This window comes from Impatiens glandulifera, chromosome 2 (assembly GCF_907164915.1).
Source record: "Impatiens glandulifera chromosome 2, dImpGla2.1, whole genome shotgun sequence".
NCBI lineage: Eukaryota > Viridiplantae > Streptophyta > Magnoliopsida > Ericales > Balsaminaceae > Impatiens > Impatiens glandulifera.
The window spans coordinates 55,636,924-55,656,511 of record NC_061863.1 but is presented as its reverse complement, the minus strand read 5'-3'; the positions used below and the strand labels follow the sequence as shown (position 1 = coordinate 55,656,511).

Sequence of the window (19,588 nt, the reverse complement as noted above, 5' to 3'; positions counted from 1 at the left end):
CCAAGTTCGTGCTGAGATATTGGAAGCAAAAAAATTGCTATGTTCAGGTGATTAATCCTTTTGCCTATCATATACTTCAATATATTAGTCCTTTTACTAGTTTACCAAATGACTATTTTTTTATGACAGAAAAACAACATTGCAGTTCTGTTAGGACAAAGCCTGTCTTCATGGATAATGAGGGACTTATATTTTGGAGATTGAAGGGTTGTGGCGATGAGTCAAATATTATACTTCAAGGTTTTTTACTTTTTTAAAATTTATCTTTTATCATTGAATTACCCAAGGGTTCTACCATGAGCTTAAATATGAATTCTGATCTTGTTTTCTTGGACTCTATGTAGAAGTAAGTCTTCTAGATGAATCAGATGTTCGTGAAAAATGGTTTACTTATGAAGAAGGGGAGCAAATGGACAAGGTTAAGAAATACATATCATTCAAGTAAGTGAATTACATTTATGAGTTTATTCTTTTATCACATCAAAGAACTGTATAAATGGTGTAGAGATGATTTATGAAACCAAAATTGATATCAATAATTAATTTGTGATATTTTAAAATGAAATTATTTACTAAATATAACATAAATATGATTATTGTATTGGTATGTTTTTGCAGGGAGAATGAAAGAAAAGTTGCTGTAACACCAATGAAGGCATAATAATATATAGTAAAAGTATATTATAATTTATACTTTGTGTTTGGTTAAGAAATTGACTGAAGAATCATTTTTTTTATATTTGGTTTCCTGTTGGATAATATGTCCTTACGAAAAGGTCAAGTTAGTACGATTCTCCATTAGCACATTCAATTTAACTTAATTTGTATTTAGTGTAGGTTGAATCTTAGAGTTTTTCTCTCTAAGCCAAACTTATTAAAAAAAAAGATTTGGAGTTGATGGTAATTATTATTGGTTATATATATTATTTATCTTAATATAGTTTGGTTCTTATATTAATAGACATATAATATAATAGATTGTGAGCAAACAAACCCAATGTTATTATTAATCTTTCTTCTATATTTTTGTTATTTTAATAAGACATATTTCTTCCTTAATTAAATTTAAATTACTATTATATTTTATTAAAATTACTATTATATTTTATCATTGATTTGATTTGATCGGTTCAAAATATGCCAAGATTGAATTTGTTAGATTAGATTATGTTGAATTAGTTAAGGATGAGATGCTCAACATTAATGATATCTTGTTTCATAAGAAATTAGTTAAGGATGAGATGCTCAACATTAATGATATCTTGTTTCATAAGAAGTCTTTTTTTACTAATGATTATTTTATTTCGGTTATAATTTATTAATATTTTTTAATCACATTTTTAATATTTATTAAGTTATAAATCTAAATATAATTAATATTAAATTTACATCCAAAATATAATCAAAATGTACTTGAAATAAATTTAATTTATTATAAAATTGATTTTATTAAAACTAACTAATAATAAATATTTCTTTTGAACAATCATTAACTGCATTTGCTTCTCCCCGTAAGACTTAGTCTCTGTCACATAAAGAGAACTGACCTTCTTTCCTTTAGCTATCATCAAAGACCCCTTATTGAGTTTCTATTTTCCTTCACCAAAGTAACTATGATAGCCCTCACCATCAAGAATACTAGTAGAGATTAAATTCATCCGAATATCGGGAACATGTCGAACATTCTTCAAAAGTAGCTTGTACAAAGGGTTAGTATCCAAACAAACGTCTCATTTTCCAACAATCTTACACGTAACATGGTTTCCCAACGTCACTGAACCAAACTGTCCACTAGTGTAAGAAACAAATATATCACAACGATTGGTGACATGATAAGAAACAACCGAGTCTACCACCCATTGTGTATCTTGAGAAACAAGATTGATACTATCATTGTCGTAAACAATATTGATGTCGTTACCACCCACATCTGCAACCTTACTACTTCCATCTTGCTTATTCTCATTTTGTTCCCGTTTTAAAGATCTACACTAATACTTCTTGTGTCCTGACTTTCCACAATGATAACATGTAATCTCTTTTCTCGAGTTGGATGTTCCCCTTAACCTGTCTGAACTGCCACTGCGATTCTTTGGAGTTTTACTTTTATTTCTACCCCTTTTCTCAGTCACGAACACCTGACTTGGAGTCGAGAAGTTCTGTTCTTTTCTTCTAGCCTCTTCATTCAACACGCTCTCTTTCATCATTTTCAAAGTAAGCTTACCTTGTGTCTCTCAACTATCAGGTAGAGAATTAATCAAACACATAGCATGAAGCTCATCATCAAATTTCATTCCTATCGTAGCCAACTCATTTAGAATCCTCTGAAAAGCATTTAGATGCTCGGACATAGAAGACCCATCTTGATATTTCAACGAGCAAATCTTCCTAAATAGAAATGCTCTATTTTGAGTGTTGATCTTCTCATACAGCTCACTCAAAATAGTCCACACTTTATGAGCATTAACTTCAGTAGCCACATGATGATACACACTGTTGTCAACCCATTGCCTAATTTTACCAACTGCCTTTCTGTTCAGTTTCTTCCAATCTCCATCTGTCATAGTCTCTGGTTTGCCTTTATCACCCAAAATAGTGTTTTCATAATCATAATTACACAATAAGTCATTCATCTGTGACTTCCAGATTGTGTAATTGGTAGCTGTGAGTTTGATCATCGTGCCATTACTACTCAACGATTCTTCCATTTGAATTATACAAGAATCGCCACTAAACGAACTCAGCTCTGATACCACTTGTTGGAGAAATTGAATAATAGCACATGTTTAGCAATCCAGAAATAGACAAGCTACAACAAAAGACCTAACAATTCTTTTTCCCCTTCTATATAATCAAATGAGCAGCCAATTCAATTGAGCATCAAATAATCAAACAATCAAAGAAACAGAGAGTAAGACACCAAGATTTTACGTGGAAAATCCAAATTAGGTAAAAACCATGGGACACTTCGGCCACTTAAATCTTCCACTATATCAAATGGGTATACAATGTTGTTCAATACAAGCCTAGTGGTAATCTAATCAAAGTTATCAATTAACCTCACCCTAACTTGTCATTCACATACATTATCATCATCACTAAAGATGACTAACCAAATGGAGAAGAGATAAAGGAAATTAGAAGAACCTGTTGCTTCAATGAAGAAATTGTTGTTTCAATGAAGGAAGAGTTGCTTCAATGGAGGAAGAGGGAGAGAGAACCAATCAACTGCTGTGTTTTTTTCTTCTTTAATTAAATATGCCCTAATGGGCTTTATTAATTTGTCAGGCCCAACTACCAAATGAGCTGACCCAACACATTTATATCGTAATTTTTTTTCGGGGTGAGCTAAACTTTACATAGATCAATCCCTGGATACATTAGTAAATGTTAGAGATGATATAAATACATTAGTCAATGCAAAATGACCCATATGCATTACTCGGTGTCTGAGATGGCACAATTGCATTAGTCAATGACATATAGCCCAGATGCATTAGTTAATACCCATATGCATTACTCAATGCCATATATGGCCCAAATGCATTATTTAATGCCGGAAATGACATAAATTCATTTGTCAATGCCGAATGATCTATATACATCCCTCAATGTCAGAGATAACTCAAATGTATTTGTCAATGTCAAATATTTCAAATGCATAGTCAATGTCAAAGATGACTCATATTATTAATCAATACAAGAGGTGATTCGGATGTTACATTGACTTATGCATTTGAGTTATTTGAAAATTAATAATTGGTGGTGATTTTGAAAAAATGAAAAATATTTTTGATGAAAAACTTTAAAATTATTAATATATAGTAATTTAAAATATAATGTATACTATTTTGGTTAATTAATTGAGTGATGTGATGAAAGAGATAAAAGTGAAATGTTGGTTTTTAGATTTTGATTATTAAAATAAAACCGAACCATAAATAACATTCAAACCAAACAAGCCCATATAATTTTAATGTTGGAGAAACAGAAATCAACATCATAAATACTTGATGTCTAACAATAATTTGTACATGAAGCACATTAAATTGTATAATTAATTTATTTCCTTAGATCCAAGAGGAGTTCATCATGCTCAAAGAACATAACTCCATCTCATTATTAAAACACACATATAGTTAGTTTCAGTTGATTCTAAGACGTTGCAAATAAGATTTGCCGTCGAGTTTACGCTCAAAAAGTCCCTTGAAGAAATCTTTTACACTTAGGGTGCCAAACTGTGGTGGCATTCCAGTTTTAGGGCATGTTAAACTTTTGGCCGGGCCAAGTTCCCCATCCAATCTTGGAGATAGAAATCCAGCTATAGACATCCTCTCCACTTCTGAATGAACAACCGCCCTATGCTCAATGCTTTTGTATATTCCGTTGCTAAATATCTTTTATTGAATAACAAACTTAGTATTATTAGTTATTTGCTTCTTTAATTTGATTAAATAAAATGTACATAATAATATACCTCTAAAACATCGCCAATATTCACAATGAAGGCATCGGGAATTGGTTTGATTGGAATCCACGACCCATTATGTTTTATTTGTAAACCATCAACTTCACTGACCTGGAGCAAGATGGTGAGGCCAACTCCGTCTGAGTGTGGAGTAAGACCGACTACCAGCTCCGGTTGGGGGCAAGGTGGATAATAATTCATCCTCATAGATTGCATTCCTTCCTCAAATAAATCACTCATTTCATCTTCATCTATGTTTAGTGCTTTTGCCATAAGGTTTAATATCTTCATGCTTAGTTTATGTAGCTCTGATGAATATTCTTTTAGGATTTCTCTGCATTTATTAACAATTTTTAATTTATATATGCATAGATGTTGGGAGGGACGTACTCAGAATTTAGAGTTTGGGTAAGTTTGAAAAAAATTGGATACACTTAAAAATATATAATTTCTTATTTTTTTTGAATAAAACGAATAATTAAAATAAGTTTTACTATTTTTTTAATAATTAAATAAATAAATAATGATTTTTTTTAATAATTAAATAAATAAATAATGATTTTTTTTAATAATGTCACATTTTTATCAAAAATTAATATATATATATATATATATATATATATATATATATATATATATATATATATATATATATATATATATATATATATATATATATATGCACGATATGATATTAGAGATTCGAGAAGACCTGAAAGAAAGGGGGAGGTTTTGCCAAAGATGGGGTTTTCTTAAATGAAGAGGCAGAGTAACCAAGTAGAACATGTCGCACCAGTCGAGCTTCTGCTGGTCGGAGATAACAAAAGCTTGTCCAAACCCTTCTAGGTCCCCTGGTTCTTGGTCGAGTTTCATCTTCTCCTCTATTGGAATATTGAAGATTTGTTCTATTTCTGATTTCATGTTGTTTACTAATGAAGTGTTTACGCCATGATTAACCAACTGCATCAATCAATATTGTTATTGGTTTTAACTTTCAAATAAGCATTAACAAAAACTTGAAGAATTCTAAAGAGGAAGAGATATTGTATACATGAAAGAAGCCCCAATTTTTGCAGGCATCGTCCAATTTGTGGAGTTGGGATTGGAACATATCATGATCTGAAGAGAAAAGCAGAGCATGCAAGTCGATGACAGGGATTTGATCGAGTAAAGTGGAAGAATCTACAATAATGGTCGGTACTGCAATATCGTCTTGAATGTACCTAGCCGGAACTTGTTTCATGTGCGGTTCCTTCTTAACTAGCTCTTGAACGTTTGCCACGGGCAAAGAACCTCCAAGGTTAGCTCCTTCCATCTATTTTTCTCTTACTCCACAATGTACTGATATAGATATATGGATCAAACTTGATTATGCTATTGTTTTTATACCACTCTTTTGGATACCACGGAAAAAGAGTTCTAGGCGTTCGATATATTCATATGCATGCACTTTAAAAGAAAAAGAATATGGAGAATATGTATTGAGTTCTAGGCGGGCATCTAACTGGCCTAACTATTCATTTGATGTATTCGTATGCATGCACTTTAAAAAAAAAAAAGAATAAGGAGAATATATATGTTTCAAGGTCTAGGCGATCGTCTAGCTGGCCTAACTTTGAAGTATTCGATATGCATGCATTTTAAAAGAAAAAGGATAAGTAGAATTTGTATTATTCAACCTACCCATCTTTGTAATTGATATGACATTTCACCAACTATGTTGTATTAGCTTGAATCAGAATAATATGTGATATTGTTAAGAGGATAATCTTACTTATTTAAAAATATATTTGTTAAGATCGCACATGTCATATGATTAAATTGTTGGCACAATTTATTTGTGTAACTAATACTAACAATTACTATATCTATTCACCCAATTAAACTATGTCTAAAAGTCAAATATTCAATAATAATATATATGTATAGATTATTTCAACAAATATCAAAAATATAATTGAAAAACTTATGGGAGCTTCTAACCAAAAAAGCAGCCGCGGGCCCGCGACCAATCTACCAGTCAGCCGTCTTTCTGTCTTTGTTAAACAAATAAATGCAAATTAACAAAACAAAATAAAAGAGGTACTAAATGAAATATTTAATATTTTTGGTAACCAAAATAGATAAGGTAACTAATTATTACTTTTAGTTTTAGTTACCTAAATCATATTGATAATGTATTATTTGTAATACAACACAAAAGTTTCCAATTTATATTAATATTCTCTGCTCTATTACTATATAATTTCATATTAATTATTATTATTATTATTTAACAGTCTTCTACCCTTCCTCTTGACGAAGTCTTTCGAAAAATCGGTTGAGTCTGGACTTTTTTTTTCTTTTACTGCTAAATGTGTTATTTTATAATAAAAGGGAGAAATATCATATATCAGATTTTAATATAAGTTCAAAATTGGACATTCTAAGGGTCTAAGGGGTATAAGTGGTTTTAATTCACTGTACACTGAAATTAAATCGTTGAAATCGGTTTGAGAAATTTTCAAATTTTTGATTTCGATTTATTTGTCGGTTCGATTTGGACGATTAGAAAATCGATTAGGTCGTTTTATTTATTCACCAAAAATAGAACCTAGATATTCAAATTCAATAGTTGGAAATTTAAATATTAAAATAAATGTTTAAATATCAAACTATAACTTATTAACCAAATTTTGTATTGATTAATTTGATAGATAGGTTTGACAGTTGGAAAGTAATAAACCAACTAATGGAATTGTTATTCCTCATTGTCCCTGAAAAAGAAAAAAGATTATGTATCCTATAAACAGATTACTTAATAAACATAATTATCCAAAATAAAACTTTTTTTTAGTTTTTTATATAGATACCGGTCATAATTAAATAAAGTATCTTTTATATTTTTTTAATATATCATGTATTAATTTTGATAATTTATTATAATTTTTTAATATTAAAAATATAAACATTACTAAAAATAAATTTATTAATACAGTAAATATTAATATTTTAATATTATTTTCAATATTAAAACCTAATACTTAATTTATCTAAATTTATATTATTTTATTTTTTAAAATATAATTTTTTAATTATTTAAATAATTATAAAAATAATAATAAATTTTATTTTATATATATTTATATTATTATAAATAATTATAAAAATAATTATAAAAATATTAATTTTATAAAAGTATTTAAAATTGTTTTTTATAAATAATAAAATTTACAATATAGAATCATAAATATAATTAATATATTTATATAATATTAAATTATATTATATATATATATATATTATTGGTTGTTAATTTTAATATTTAATTATAATAAATAACTTTTAATTAACTTTCAATATGTTTAAATTATATATAATTTATTAATATAATTTTATATTATAATTGTTTTTATTAATATAAAAACTTTAACTATTTATTTTTTATAAAAAATATAAAAATTTATTATTTAATTATTTAAAATTAAAAATATATAAATTATTAAATATAAAGTAAAATAATAAATTATCTAAATTTATTTAATTATTTAATAACAATTTTGTTTTTATTTCTTTTAAATTATTTGATATCTTGTAATATAATTAAATTTATTTTTTAAATCTAATTAAATAAAAAATTAATATAAGTGTATTAACTGCAAAAATAATTTTAAAACTCTTATTTTTATAATATTATTAATTAGAATAATTTTATAATACTAAATTATCTAACTTTAAAAAAATATAATTAAAGATTCAATTATATTAAATATTAAGATAAATACTTAAAAAAGATTATTTATATTTAATATTATATTTTTATTTTATTGAAATTCTTTTTTAAATTAAAACATTAAACTATATAAAATATTTTATGTAAATATATTTGTTTATAAATAAATATTATTAATTATATTATAAATTATTTAAAATGATAAAATAATAATAAAGTAATAATTTTTAATAAACTATTTAAATTCTGATATTTTTATTTATAAATTAAATAATTTTGAATATTATATTTTAAATTTATTATTTAATCAAAATTGTTTATATATATATATATATATATATATATATATATATATTAATTAAAATAGAACTTAATATAATAAAATTAATAAATGTATTAAAATAAAAGGTTATTTCTAAATTTCTTATTAGATAACAATTTATTGTTTTAAAAAAAATAAAAAAATTATTTCTGTTATAAAATTTAGAAAAAAAATTTTGATTTTGATTTTTAATATTCATGGATCTTTTTTTTTTAATATATTATTTTAAATTAATTAAGTTTAATTATTTATTATATAATATATTATATTATTAATAACTAATAAAATATATTTTATGTTATTATAATAATTTAAGTTATTATTATTATTTTTTAATTATTAATTTAAGTAATTATAAGTATTTATGAAATATTATACCGTATATATTATTAATTAGAAGTACTAATAAAAATATTAATATTATTTAAATAGTTATAAAAAATATATATATATATAATGATATATATATATATATATATATATATATATATATATATATATATATATATATATATATATATATATATATATATATATATATATATATATATATATATATATATTATTAAGTATGAAGTGAGATAACATTACAACAATATTTTTATAAAATAAAATAAAAGATTAAATAAATTTATTTTTAAATAGAAATATCATTTATAAAAATCTTAAAATATAAAAATTATCTATTAAAAATATATATAATAAAACTAGGTTAATATATTAAAATAAAATTTAGCTACTTGTTTTTAATTGTTTTTAATAGAGTGTTTTTTATAATTGACATTTTTTTGTTTTTAGGAGTAATTAATTATTATGGCTGAGAAATAGATTTATGTGAGATAATTTTGAAATATGTTATTAAAATGTATTATGTTGCATATATTTATTATTGTCTCATATGCTCATAATGACTAGAATTTCAATTGGCATAAACATTTTTTCAAATTAACATTTTCCAATAAAAAAATTTGCTGAAATTATTATATAGCTCTTGAAGTCAAGAACAAGAAAACAAGAAATCTCATATATTGTTTATTTATTACATAAAACATTTTTACATGTATTTAAAAATAATGAATCAGAAAAAAAAAATATCAAAAAATAAAAGTATCTTAAGAAAGCAAAAATTAAGTGGCTATGTGATAAAGAAGAAGAGACAGTCACCTATTTGGGTATTTATACTTCATTGTTAAAGAGTTAAAAGAGTAAATAGTTTATTCATTTGAATTTGAATTTGTTTGGTTTATTGGATCGAGAGTTCCGGTTAATTTATATATATACATGTGAGAGTAAATGAATATTTGAGCCGGATTGTGGGTTGACTCGCACACAAACATGAAACGGTTAAAAATAAAATAAAAAATATTATATGTATGTTTCAAATTTGTAACCTAACAAAAACAAGTGCAATCCTATAATCAAATATGATTGGAGTGTGGTTTTCCGAGGGATAATAAATCAGTAACAAATGAGAGTGGTTAAAAAATATGAATCAAATATTTGATTGACCAAAGTGTGAGGTCACGAAGTTAAATGTCGATTGAGATTGGTGGTTTATTTTCATAGGGATAAGACGTATGAAAGTGTGATTGAGATGTGCTTTGCTGGGGATAAGAGATCGGTAACAATGGATCATGAGGTCACAAGATTAGAGGTCGATTGAAATTGGCAGTTGGTTTGTTGAAGGATAAGAGACGTGTGAAAGTGTGATTGAGATATAGTTTGCTGAGGGATAAGAGATTAGTAACAAATGATTGTGATGTCACAAGATTAAAAGTCGATTGAGATTGGTGGTTGATTTGTTGAAGGATAAGAGACATGTAAAACTGTGATTGAGATTGATGATTGATTTTCTAAGGAATAAGAGGCGTTTAAAAATGTGATTAAGATTGGTGGTTGGTTTTCCGAGGAATAAGACGCATGTGAAAATATGATTGAAATTGATGATAGGTTTACCGATGGATAAGAGTCGTGTGTAAGTGTGATTGAGATGAATGGTTGGTTTGTTAAAGGATAAGACTTGTGAAAGTGTGATTGAGATGTGATTTTCCAAAGGATAAGAGATCGGTAATAAATGATCATGAGGTGACGAGATTAGAGGTCAATTAAAATTGGTGGTTGGTTTACCGAGTGATAAAAGACGTGTGTAAGTGTGATTGAGATTGATGGTTGGTTTGTTGAAGTATAAGACTTGTGAAAGTGTGATTGAGATTTGGTTTGCCAAAGGATAAGAGACCAGTAATAAATGATCATGAGTTGACGGGATTAGATGTCGATTAAGATTGGTGGTTGGTTTACCGAGGGATAAGAGGTGTGTGAAAGTGTAATTGAGATTGGTGGTTCGGTTGCCGAGAATAAGAGGCATGTGAAAGTGTGATTTGAATTCGTTTTTAGTTTGACGAGTGATAAGAGGCCGGTAACATTAGGATTAGTGGTTGGTTTGCCAAGGAATGTCAGTAACAAATGATCATAAAGTCATGAGATTAGAGGTCGACTAAGATTGGTGATTGGTTTGCCGAAGGATCAGAGACATGTACGTGTGAAAGTGTGAGGTTATGAGATGAGAGGTCAATTGGGATTGGTAATTGGTTTACTAATGAGTAAGAGGTCGGTAACATTGGAATTAGTGGTTAGTTTGTCGAGGGATAAGACGTCGATTCAGGTCGGTGGTTGATTTTCCAAAGATAAGAGAGAAGTGTGAAAGTGTGATGTCTCAAGATGAAGAGGTTCATTGGGATTGATGGCTGGTTTGGCGATAGATAAGATACGTGTGAAAGTAATAAGGTCACGAAATTAGAGGTCAATTGGAATTGATTGTTGGTTTGTCGAATGATAAAAGTCCGGTAACAAATGATCATAATGTCACGAGATTAGAGGTTAATTGTGATTGATAATTGATTTGTCGAGGGTTTAGGAAATATACATTTATCATGTGTATTGTTTATTTCCGACCAAATTTTGTGTAATCTCTAATGTTGGATAATTATAATTTATATCATTTTGTAGGAGTTATGTTGAACTTGAATTTGAGAATCAAAATTACTTACGAATATATGTGTGTTCAAGATTATTGTCTTATTTTTTTTTTAATCACATTTTTATGTCTTTCTTTTGTGCCCAAATATCATCCATGCTCGTGACTTCTCAGAGACTTCCGAGACCACATGCGCAGAGAGGGTATTTAGACAAGAGATCTCATTTGCTTTCATTGAGTCTATGAATTTGTTTATGACACTTCTCAATCTATGCATTGTCATTGGTCAATACGAAACCGTCGGTTAACTTTATTTTTAATATTTTTTTTAAACACGAAATAAAATATATATTTTTAAAACACAAATATTAAGTTTTTATATCAAAATAAAAGTTTATATTAATTAAATGAGTCAAGATAAATTTTAAATTTATATGAAATTTGTAATATAATTTCAAACTTATATCTGTTTATTATAAAGAAACTATACTAGTTATCAAACAATTAATTATAAAGTAAATGATGAGATATTAATAAATTTTGAAAAGTCAATTAGTTAAAAATATTTTAAAAAATTATTAAGTAGTCACAACTCAACCTTAACATGACATGATTCAACTTAGTTAATGATTATACTTTATGTAAAATTTGAAAGTTGTTCATATATCTTTAATATCTAATTTAACTCAATTAATTAATTTGAATTATAGTATCATTACTAATATTAGTTTTTAAATATTTAATAATAAAATGATTTCAAATATTTTATTAATTTTAATTATTATTAATAACATTAATAATAAATATTTGATAATAATATGAATTTTATAAAAATGATTAATATAATAATAATAATAAAATGTTTACAAATAAAGTTATATTATTTTTAAACTATATATATTTTTAAATATATTTTAATGATTTAAAAATTAATTCTGTATATATATATTTTTTATCTTTAAAAATATCATTTTAAATGATTATACTAAATATTATTATACATTTAGCTAGTAAATTTTAACTTAACAAATTAATTAACTTTTTAAAATTTAACTTGATGAAAGAGTTTTTGGGATAAAACTCAGTTTTTATCCCAAAATCCAAACAACTTATCAATCATCAAATCAAATAATTTTATCATTTAAATATCAAAATTATCCTTTTATTTTATTCCCTCTCTAAACCATCATTCTCTCACTTATACCATAACCTCTAAAGTCAAAAAGCAAATTAGTCATCAAATTTTAAAAGCCTAATTTTTCCTATTTTTTATCACACAAGGTTTTTTTTTTTTACAAAACTCAAAAAACTCTTTCCTCAACCAAGATCTTAGATATCTTACCGTTTATTATAATAAATACTTTAAAAATATTAAATAGCTAATTGAGTGTGTAAAATTAATATGAAAGCCAATAAAACGGTCATAAATTATATTTCCTAAAGTTACAATCTTCAAGTTCTTGATAATTTCAATTTCCATATAATTCAATCATTACAACAATTTTCATTTCAAACTTTTTGAATTCCCGCTATTGATATTCTATTGAGCTTTTCTTCCCCACTATAAAAAGAACCGGTAGAAGTGTAGAAGTGTAGAAGTGTAGAACTGCAGATCTTCTCTCTTCGACTCTTTAGATTTTCGCATTTTCAACTGTACAATCGATCAGCCATGGACGTTTCTTCAACATCTGTTTCAAAACAACAGCCTTTGTCTGATTCGGAAGTAAAGGTTCAAGGTAATAGTAACAAAGCTGATGAGATATGTTCGAATCTACCTGAAAGACATACCTCATCGACTTCACCAGCACCCGCGCTCGCGCCGGAGAAGAAGAAGAAGCGAAATGGGTGTCCTGGCGTTCGTGTTGTCGGAAGTCGTATTTATGATTCTCAGAATGGCAAGACTTGTCATCAGGTTCGTCAAACATAATTTTATTTGTTTCTCCATGTTTTATAGCGCTGAACCATGTTTCTTTGCAGTGCCGGCAAAAGACAATGGATATTGTGGCATCTTGTAAGAATGAGGAAAAGGAAAAACAATGCAACGTGAAATATTGCCATAAGTGCCTTCTCAATAGGTTAGTTCTTATTTGATTTGCAAAATTGGGTTATTTCAATTCACTCACTAATCTTGTTCTGTAATTAGATATGGAGAGAAAACTGAGGAAGTTGAAGCTTTAAAGGAGTGGGTTTGTCCTAGGTGCAGGGGTATTTGTAATTGCAGTTTTTGCAGGAAGAAAAACGGGCAACAACCAACTGGGATACTTACACATACTGCAAAATCAATTGGCTTTGCATCTGTTTCAGAGATGCTTATTGTCAATGGTTCTGATGTTCAATTGCTAAAGGTAGTTCCTCGTTTGATGCTCTTTACTCTGTTGCGTCTCAAGCTTGTTATTTGTGAAATGTTTCATCAATGGTTTGTTTTGATTTACAGGAATCTACTTGTGGAATAAAAAGAAAAGGAAAGGAAAATTCTGGTCTTGAGGAAAACATTAAGAAGGTGAAAGAGGGAGATGTGATAGATAATGGAGTTCTTATATCAAAGAAAAGGAAAAGGAAGAGCACAAAAGGCAATGAGGGAATACATAAAGATGAATGCCATGATGACAATTCCAAGATTTCTATTAGTTCCTCGAGTGTTGCTGAAATTCCCCTGCTGCCTCAAGGATCTGAATTGAAATCTGTAGCTAACATTGAACTGCAACCTGAAGAAATTGGTCATGCATTGCAGTTATTAGAATTTTGTGCTGCTTTTAAAGAGGTAAACTGGGCTAAATTTTCATCAAATATATAGAAATGAACTGATAGGTATTTATTAGCTTTGCTAAGACATTTATTTTTTGTTTATGACTTTGGTAGATTCTTGAACTGAAGAAAGATGAGTCTGAATACATCTTGCGCGAACTAATTCGTGGGGGCGGTGGATGTATAGGACGTTCTTCTCCAGTAGCCCAGTTTCTTGTTCGTTTATTAACCCTGATAGACACAGACTCGGGAGAGAGGTAAAGTATCTAAGCAGAAACAGACTTGGGGGAGAGATTAAATAATTTCTTACGAATTGCTTGTGTATTCTTATATCAGATCTAATGTGATAAATCATAGACTAAGCCACAAAACATCATGGCTGCTTGCACTACACAGATGTATCTCTACTTCAACATTTCTACCAGGGAAATTGAAATTTGATCAATTTGACGGGGGAGTTGACAGTTTCAAAAGTTTAAACTCCGTAGAAAGGCTTACTCTTGTAAACTTTGTGTGTGATGAAGTTCTTTGCACCAGGTAAGTTAAAAATATTCTGCATTTATATATCCCTCATCAACTCAGATTCATATCATATTCTCTTGCAGCAAGGTAAGAAATTGGATGGAAGAACAGCAATTGAAATGCAATGAGGAGGTGAAGGAAACAAAAGAAAAAATTGCTGCTGCGAAACAAAAGGTAGTTATAAAACTGTAATTATTCAAATAATCCTTAAATATTAGATCATTTAATTCAAATACCCTCAAATAGTTCACTTTTTTCTTCAGATTATCCTACATCAAACAAGATGCTCTTGGAGTTTTGCATTAGAGATCAATGTGTTTAATATAAAATGTTATTTGTATAGGAGAAACAATTGAAGCAGAAGATGAAAGATGAGTTGGCTGAAGCGATCAATGCGAAAAATGGTGTTCCTCTTTCAGTTTCTGAACATACAACCATCATCTCACAATTTAAAGTGCAAACAGACCAAGTTCGTGCTGAGATATTGGAAGCAAAAAAATTGCTATGTTCAGGTGATTAATCCTTTTGCCTATCATATAATTCAATATATAATATATAAGTCCTTTTACTAGTTTACCAAATGACTATTTTTTTATGACAGAAAAACAACATTGTAGTTCTGTTAGGAGAAAGCCTGTCTTCATGGATAATGAGGGACTTATATTTTGGAGATTGAAGGGTTGTGGCAATGAGTCAAATATTATACTTCAAGGTTTTTTACTTTTTTAATATTTATCTTTTATCATTGAATTACACAAGGGTTCTGAGCTTAATTATGAATTCTGATTTTGTTTTCTTGGACTATATGTAGAAGTAAGTCTCCTAGATGAATTAGATGTTCATGAAAAATGGTTTACTTATGAAGAAGGGGAGCAAATGGACAAGGTTAAGAAATACATATCATTCAAGTAAGTGAATTACATTTACGAGTTTATTTTTTTATCACATCAAAGAACTGTATAAATGGTGTAGAGATGATTTATGAAACCAAAATTGATATCAATAATTAATTTGTGACATTTTAAAATAAAATTATTTACTAAATATAATATAAACATGATTATTATATTGATATGTTTTTGCAGGGAGAATGAAAGAAAAGTTGTTGTAACAGCAATGAAGGAATAATAATATATAATAGCAACATATTATAATCTATACCTTGTGCTTGGTTAGGAAATGGAATGAAGAATTATTTTTATATATATTTCTTTTCCTGTTTGGAAAAGATCTCTCTACAGCATTTTATGCATTAACTTTAACTTAAGATGTTTTCGGTGTAAGTCGAAGAGTTTTTCTCTTTAAGTATACTTATACTTTTGTAACTATTTTTGGTTATATATATTATTTATCATAATATAGTTTGGTTCTTATTTTAATAGACATATAATAGATTTTTTGCAATAGGTAGTGTTATATCAGAAAGTCTATGAGAATATTCCAGAATCTTCCTTCTATATTTTTGTTAATTTAATAAGACATATTTTTTCCTTAATTATATTTAGATTATTATTATATTTTATTTGATTGGTTTGATTATAATTGAACGCTTCAAAAGAAGCCAGGATTGAAATTGTTAGACTATAATATATTGAATTAATTATTAATTTTTAAGAAAAAAAAAATGTGAAGGAAGAAAAAATCTCTAAAATTCTTTCTCCAATCATTTCTCATTCTTTAATCACAATTTTAATATTTATTAAGTTATAACTCTAAATATAATTAATATAATATTTAATTCCAAATATATTTGAAATAAATTTAATTTATTATAAAATTGTTTTTATTAAAAACTAACTAATAATAAATATTTCTTATGACCATAAAATATAATATAAAATATTACATTAAAAATATTTTATCATTTATATCTTTACAATTTATATCTAATATCAAATATATATCTAACATTTTCCAATAAAATTCTTTTGCTGAAATTATTATCAAGCTCTTGAAGTCATCAACAATAAATCTCACAATATTGTTTATTTATTACATAAAACATTTTTACATGTATTCAGAAATAATGAATTAGAAAAAAGAACATATCAGAAAATAAAAGTATCTTAAGAAAGCAAAAATTAAGTGGCTAGATGTTCACTTATTTGGGTATTTATATACTTCATCTTCCTGTTCTTATTATTAGAAAAAATATTCTCTAAAAAATAGTCATAAATGTTTATTGGACATTTATCAGATGAAGTTATGCATGTTTATCAGACGAAGTTATGCATGTTTATCAGATGAATCATGCAAACCTGTCATTGAAAGGTAGTTAAATTTAATATCCATAATATACATTTAAAAATACCACATATATATTTAAAAATTTATATTTTTTGTTTTCTTAAATTATGTCGGCAGCGTGTGAAATTAAAATTATACTAAAATTTGTATAATAATTCATAAAATTAAGAAAATTTTCGTGCGATACACAGATAAAAATATATTGTTACAACGTCCCGCGTTCAAATTTGGTGTTGAATTTAAAATATAAAATGTTATTAGCCTAGTTGGTTAAAGAGTTGTGTTGCGTCAAATTATTTTGACTAACGGTATTTTGATGATAAACTTGTGTAAAACTTAAATAAAAATGAAACTAAGCCGTCTAATTGTTTCTGTTCAGGTGCATCAAAACGTGCTAAGTTAAACTTAGCTTGTATTAGGCTCATTAGACATGTTAGTTATTAGACGCGCTGTCAGTTAGACGTGCAGTCTAACATATACGTAGTTAGACGTGTAGTCTAACAGATACGTATTTAGACGTGTTGTCTAACAGATACGTAGTTAGACGTGCAGTTTAACAGATACGTAGTTAGACGTGCAGTCTAACAGATACGTAGTTAGACGTGCAGTCTAACAAATACGTAGTTAAACGTGCAGTCTAACGATTGAAAGTTAGATGCAGGGAGTCTAACTCCTTCAGACTAGTTTGAAGTGACCCGTAGTTAGACGTGCCGTCTAACTCCACTAGACTTGGTGATCTAATGGATCCTGCTATTAGACGTGGGCGTCTAACTTTGTTAGACTTGACAGTCTAATGAAGCACGTCTAATGCATCGCTTCAGCAGTTGCTTGAAGTTAACATTCGTCTACTCACGATCAACTAGTTGTACGTTACTTCTGCTCCACTCATCCGTGCAGATCAGTACGATAGTCAGTTACATCCAATGAATAAATGTCACGTAAGTAAATATTCTTTCCACTACTTGTTCTTTGCAGGACAATTCTAGAAGAATATTCGACACACTACCAGATTGGTACGGCCACGATCTTTGTGCACAAAGTCTGTTGTACTTATTTACTATGGAGGCTTACAATGGGTGTTTGCCACGTTTCCATGTAGAAGATTCGACCGTTGGTACATGTTCTCTATTTAAAGATCTTCAAGGACAACGGACGAGCTGCCGGACTTACAGACTATCTTACGAATTGCTTACTTACTGAGTTTTGTACATCAAGAGAGAGAGAATCAAAACACTGTCTAGCTGAGTGATATTCTTAACCCTTCTGTAAGTTGAATAGAGTCTGTTCTGTTCAACAGTTAGCTAGCACTGAAACTGTATTTGATTCAAAGAAAAAGTATATTGAATCTTTCTGGTGGTTGGAAGAATGGGTGACGTAGGAGAGTTTTGCTCCGAACATCCATAAATAACCCGCTGTGTCTTTTACATTTTTTCCTTCATTATTTCATTCGTTCTTAGCTTCAAACCCAAGCAAACGTTTTCGCACTTGAATCGTTCAAGAGTTTGTGAAGAATAGAAGGTGATATAAATCTCTAACGGGATTTCTATCAAATCGTTTGTGCAAGAAGTTGTCAACAATAGTTAAACCCCTGTCTCTTTTGATTACACCGATCATATCAAGTTGTACTTGTTTTTTTGTTAGGTTGCGAGTTCGAAACATACTTATAGCATTTTTAATTTTATTTTTAACCGTTTTAAGTTTTTGGGCGGGTCAACCCATAATCCGACCCAAATATTCATTTACTCCTACATAATATCTAGATTCCAAATTAACTACAATTCTCAACCCGACAATCCGGACACTTTCAAAATTAAGCATCATTTTATATATATATATATATATATATATATATATATATATATATATATATATATATATATATCATCAGATAAAAGTCTTATAATAAAATAAAAAATGTTAATGTTTAATAATGTTTTTCTAAACCTTAAAAATAAAACATAAACAAAAATAAAATAAACGAACAAGCATCCTACATAAAAAAATCAAATTTTAACGAGCTCGGAGATCTTTAAAAACATCAATACACCGATCGTTTTCACCAGTTTTTCTAGAAAAGATCTCTCCAATCGTCATAATAATAGCGTTATAGAGTTAACGATTCAGTTGACTGCGGTCATTAAACGTTCTACGATTTATTCAAGTCAATTAGTTCACCAAAAAATAATCAGGATGAAAACCCATCGACTCAATTCGATCGAGCTTGCGATTTCTATCTAGACTTTCCAACAATCAACGATTGATTCAAACATCACTCATTCAATGTCAATCATATTCCAAAATAAACTCCAAACCGCAGTCACTCCTTTGCAATGCAAAATCAATTAAGGTGTCGTCTCAATCTCTTCAAAATACATTCTACAACGATTAATCATAATGCACATTTTCTTCATTAATCTATCGTCAGTCAAAATCCCTCCATGCATAACACTCCATCCAAAAAAAACAAGATTTTTTGAAGACAATTTAGAATCGCAAAACTTTTCCCATAATAAGTCATATGTGCCGTCTCTACAAATAATATGTAACAATGATCAATATTAAGTTATTTAAAATCACTATAATTAACTTTTTCTTTCT

At 27.9% G+C, this 19,588-nt stretch overlaps 2 protein-coding genes and 1 long non-coding RNA gene across 3 annotated transcripts; 2 read left to right on the top strand and 1 right to left on the bottom strand.

Annotated features, from left to right (window-relative positions):
- Nucleotides 1-129: 129 nt before the first annotated feature.
- LOC124927215 lies at nt 130-904 on the top strand. Its single transcript, XR_007098394.1, has 3 exons — nt 130-240; nt 345-441; nt 619-904. It is a non-coding gene; the product is annotated as an uncharacterized LOC124927215 (long non-coding RNA).
- Nucleotides 905-4,145: 3,241 nt separating this feature from the next.
- On the bottom strand, nt 4,146-5,783 carry LOC124924981 (protein SRG1-like). Its single transcript, XM_047464961.1, has 4 exons — nt 5,520-5,783; nt 5,181-5,428; nt 4,478-4,802; nt 4,146-4,397 (listed from the first exon to the last, which is right to left on the bottom strand). Exons 1-4 carry the CDS (start codon nt 5,781-5,783, stop codon nt 4,146-4,148), a joined length of 1,089 nt encoding a protein of 362 aa, XP_047320917.1.
- Nucleotides 5,784-13,090: 7,307 nt separating this feature from the next.
- Nucleotides 13,091-19,251, top strand: LOC124924980. Its single transcript, XM_047464960.1, has 13 exons — nt 13,091-13,388; nt 13,454-13,551; nt 13,620-13,821; nt 13,911-14,237; nt 14,336-14,478; nt 14,558-14,758; nt 14,827-14,917; nt 15,087-15,255; nt 15,345-15,455; nt 15,555-15,651; nt 17,966-18,003; nt 18,090-18,100; nt 19,180-19,251. Exons 1-13 carry the CDS (start codon nt 13,146-13,148, stop codon nt 19,249-19,251), a joined length of 1,803 nt encoding a protein of 600 aa, XP_047320916.1. The 5' UTR covers nt 13,091-13,145.
- The last annotated feature ends 337 nt before the right edge of the window (nt 19,252-19,588 follow it).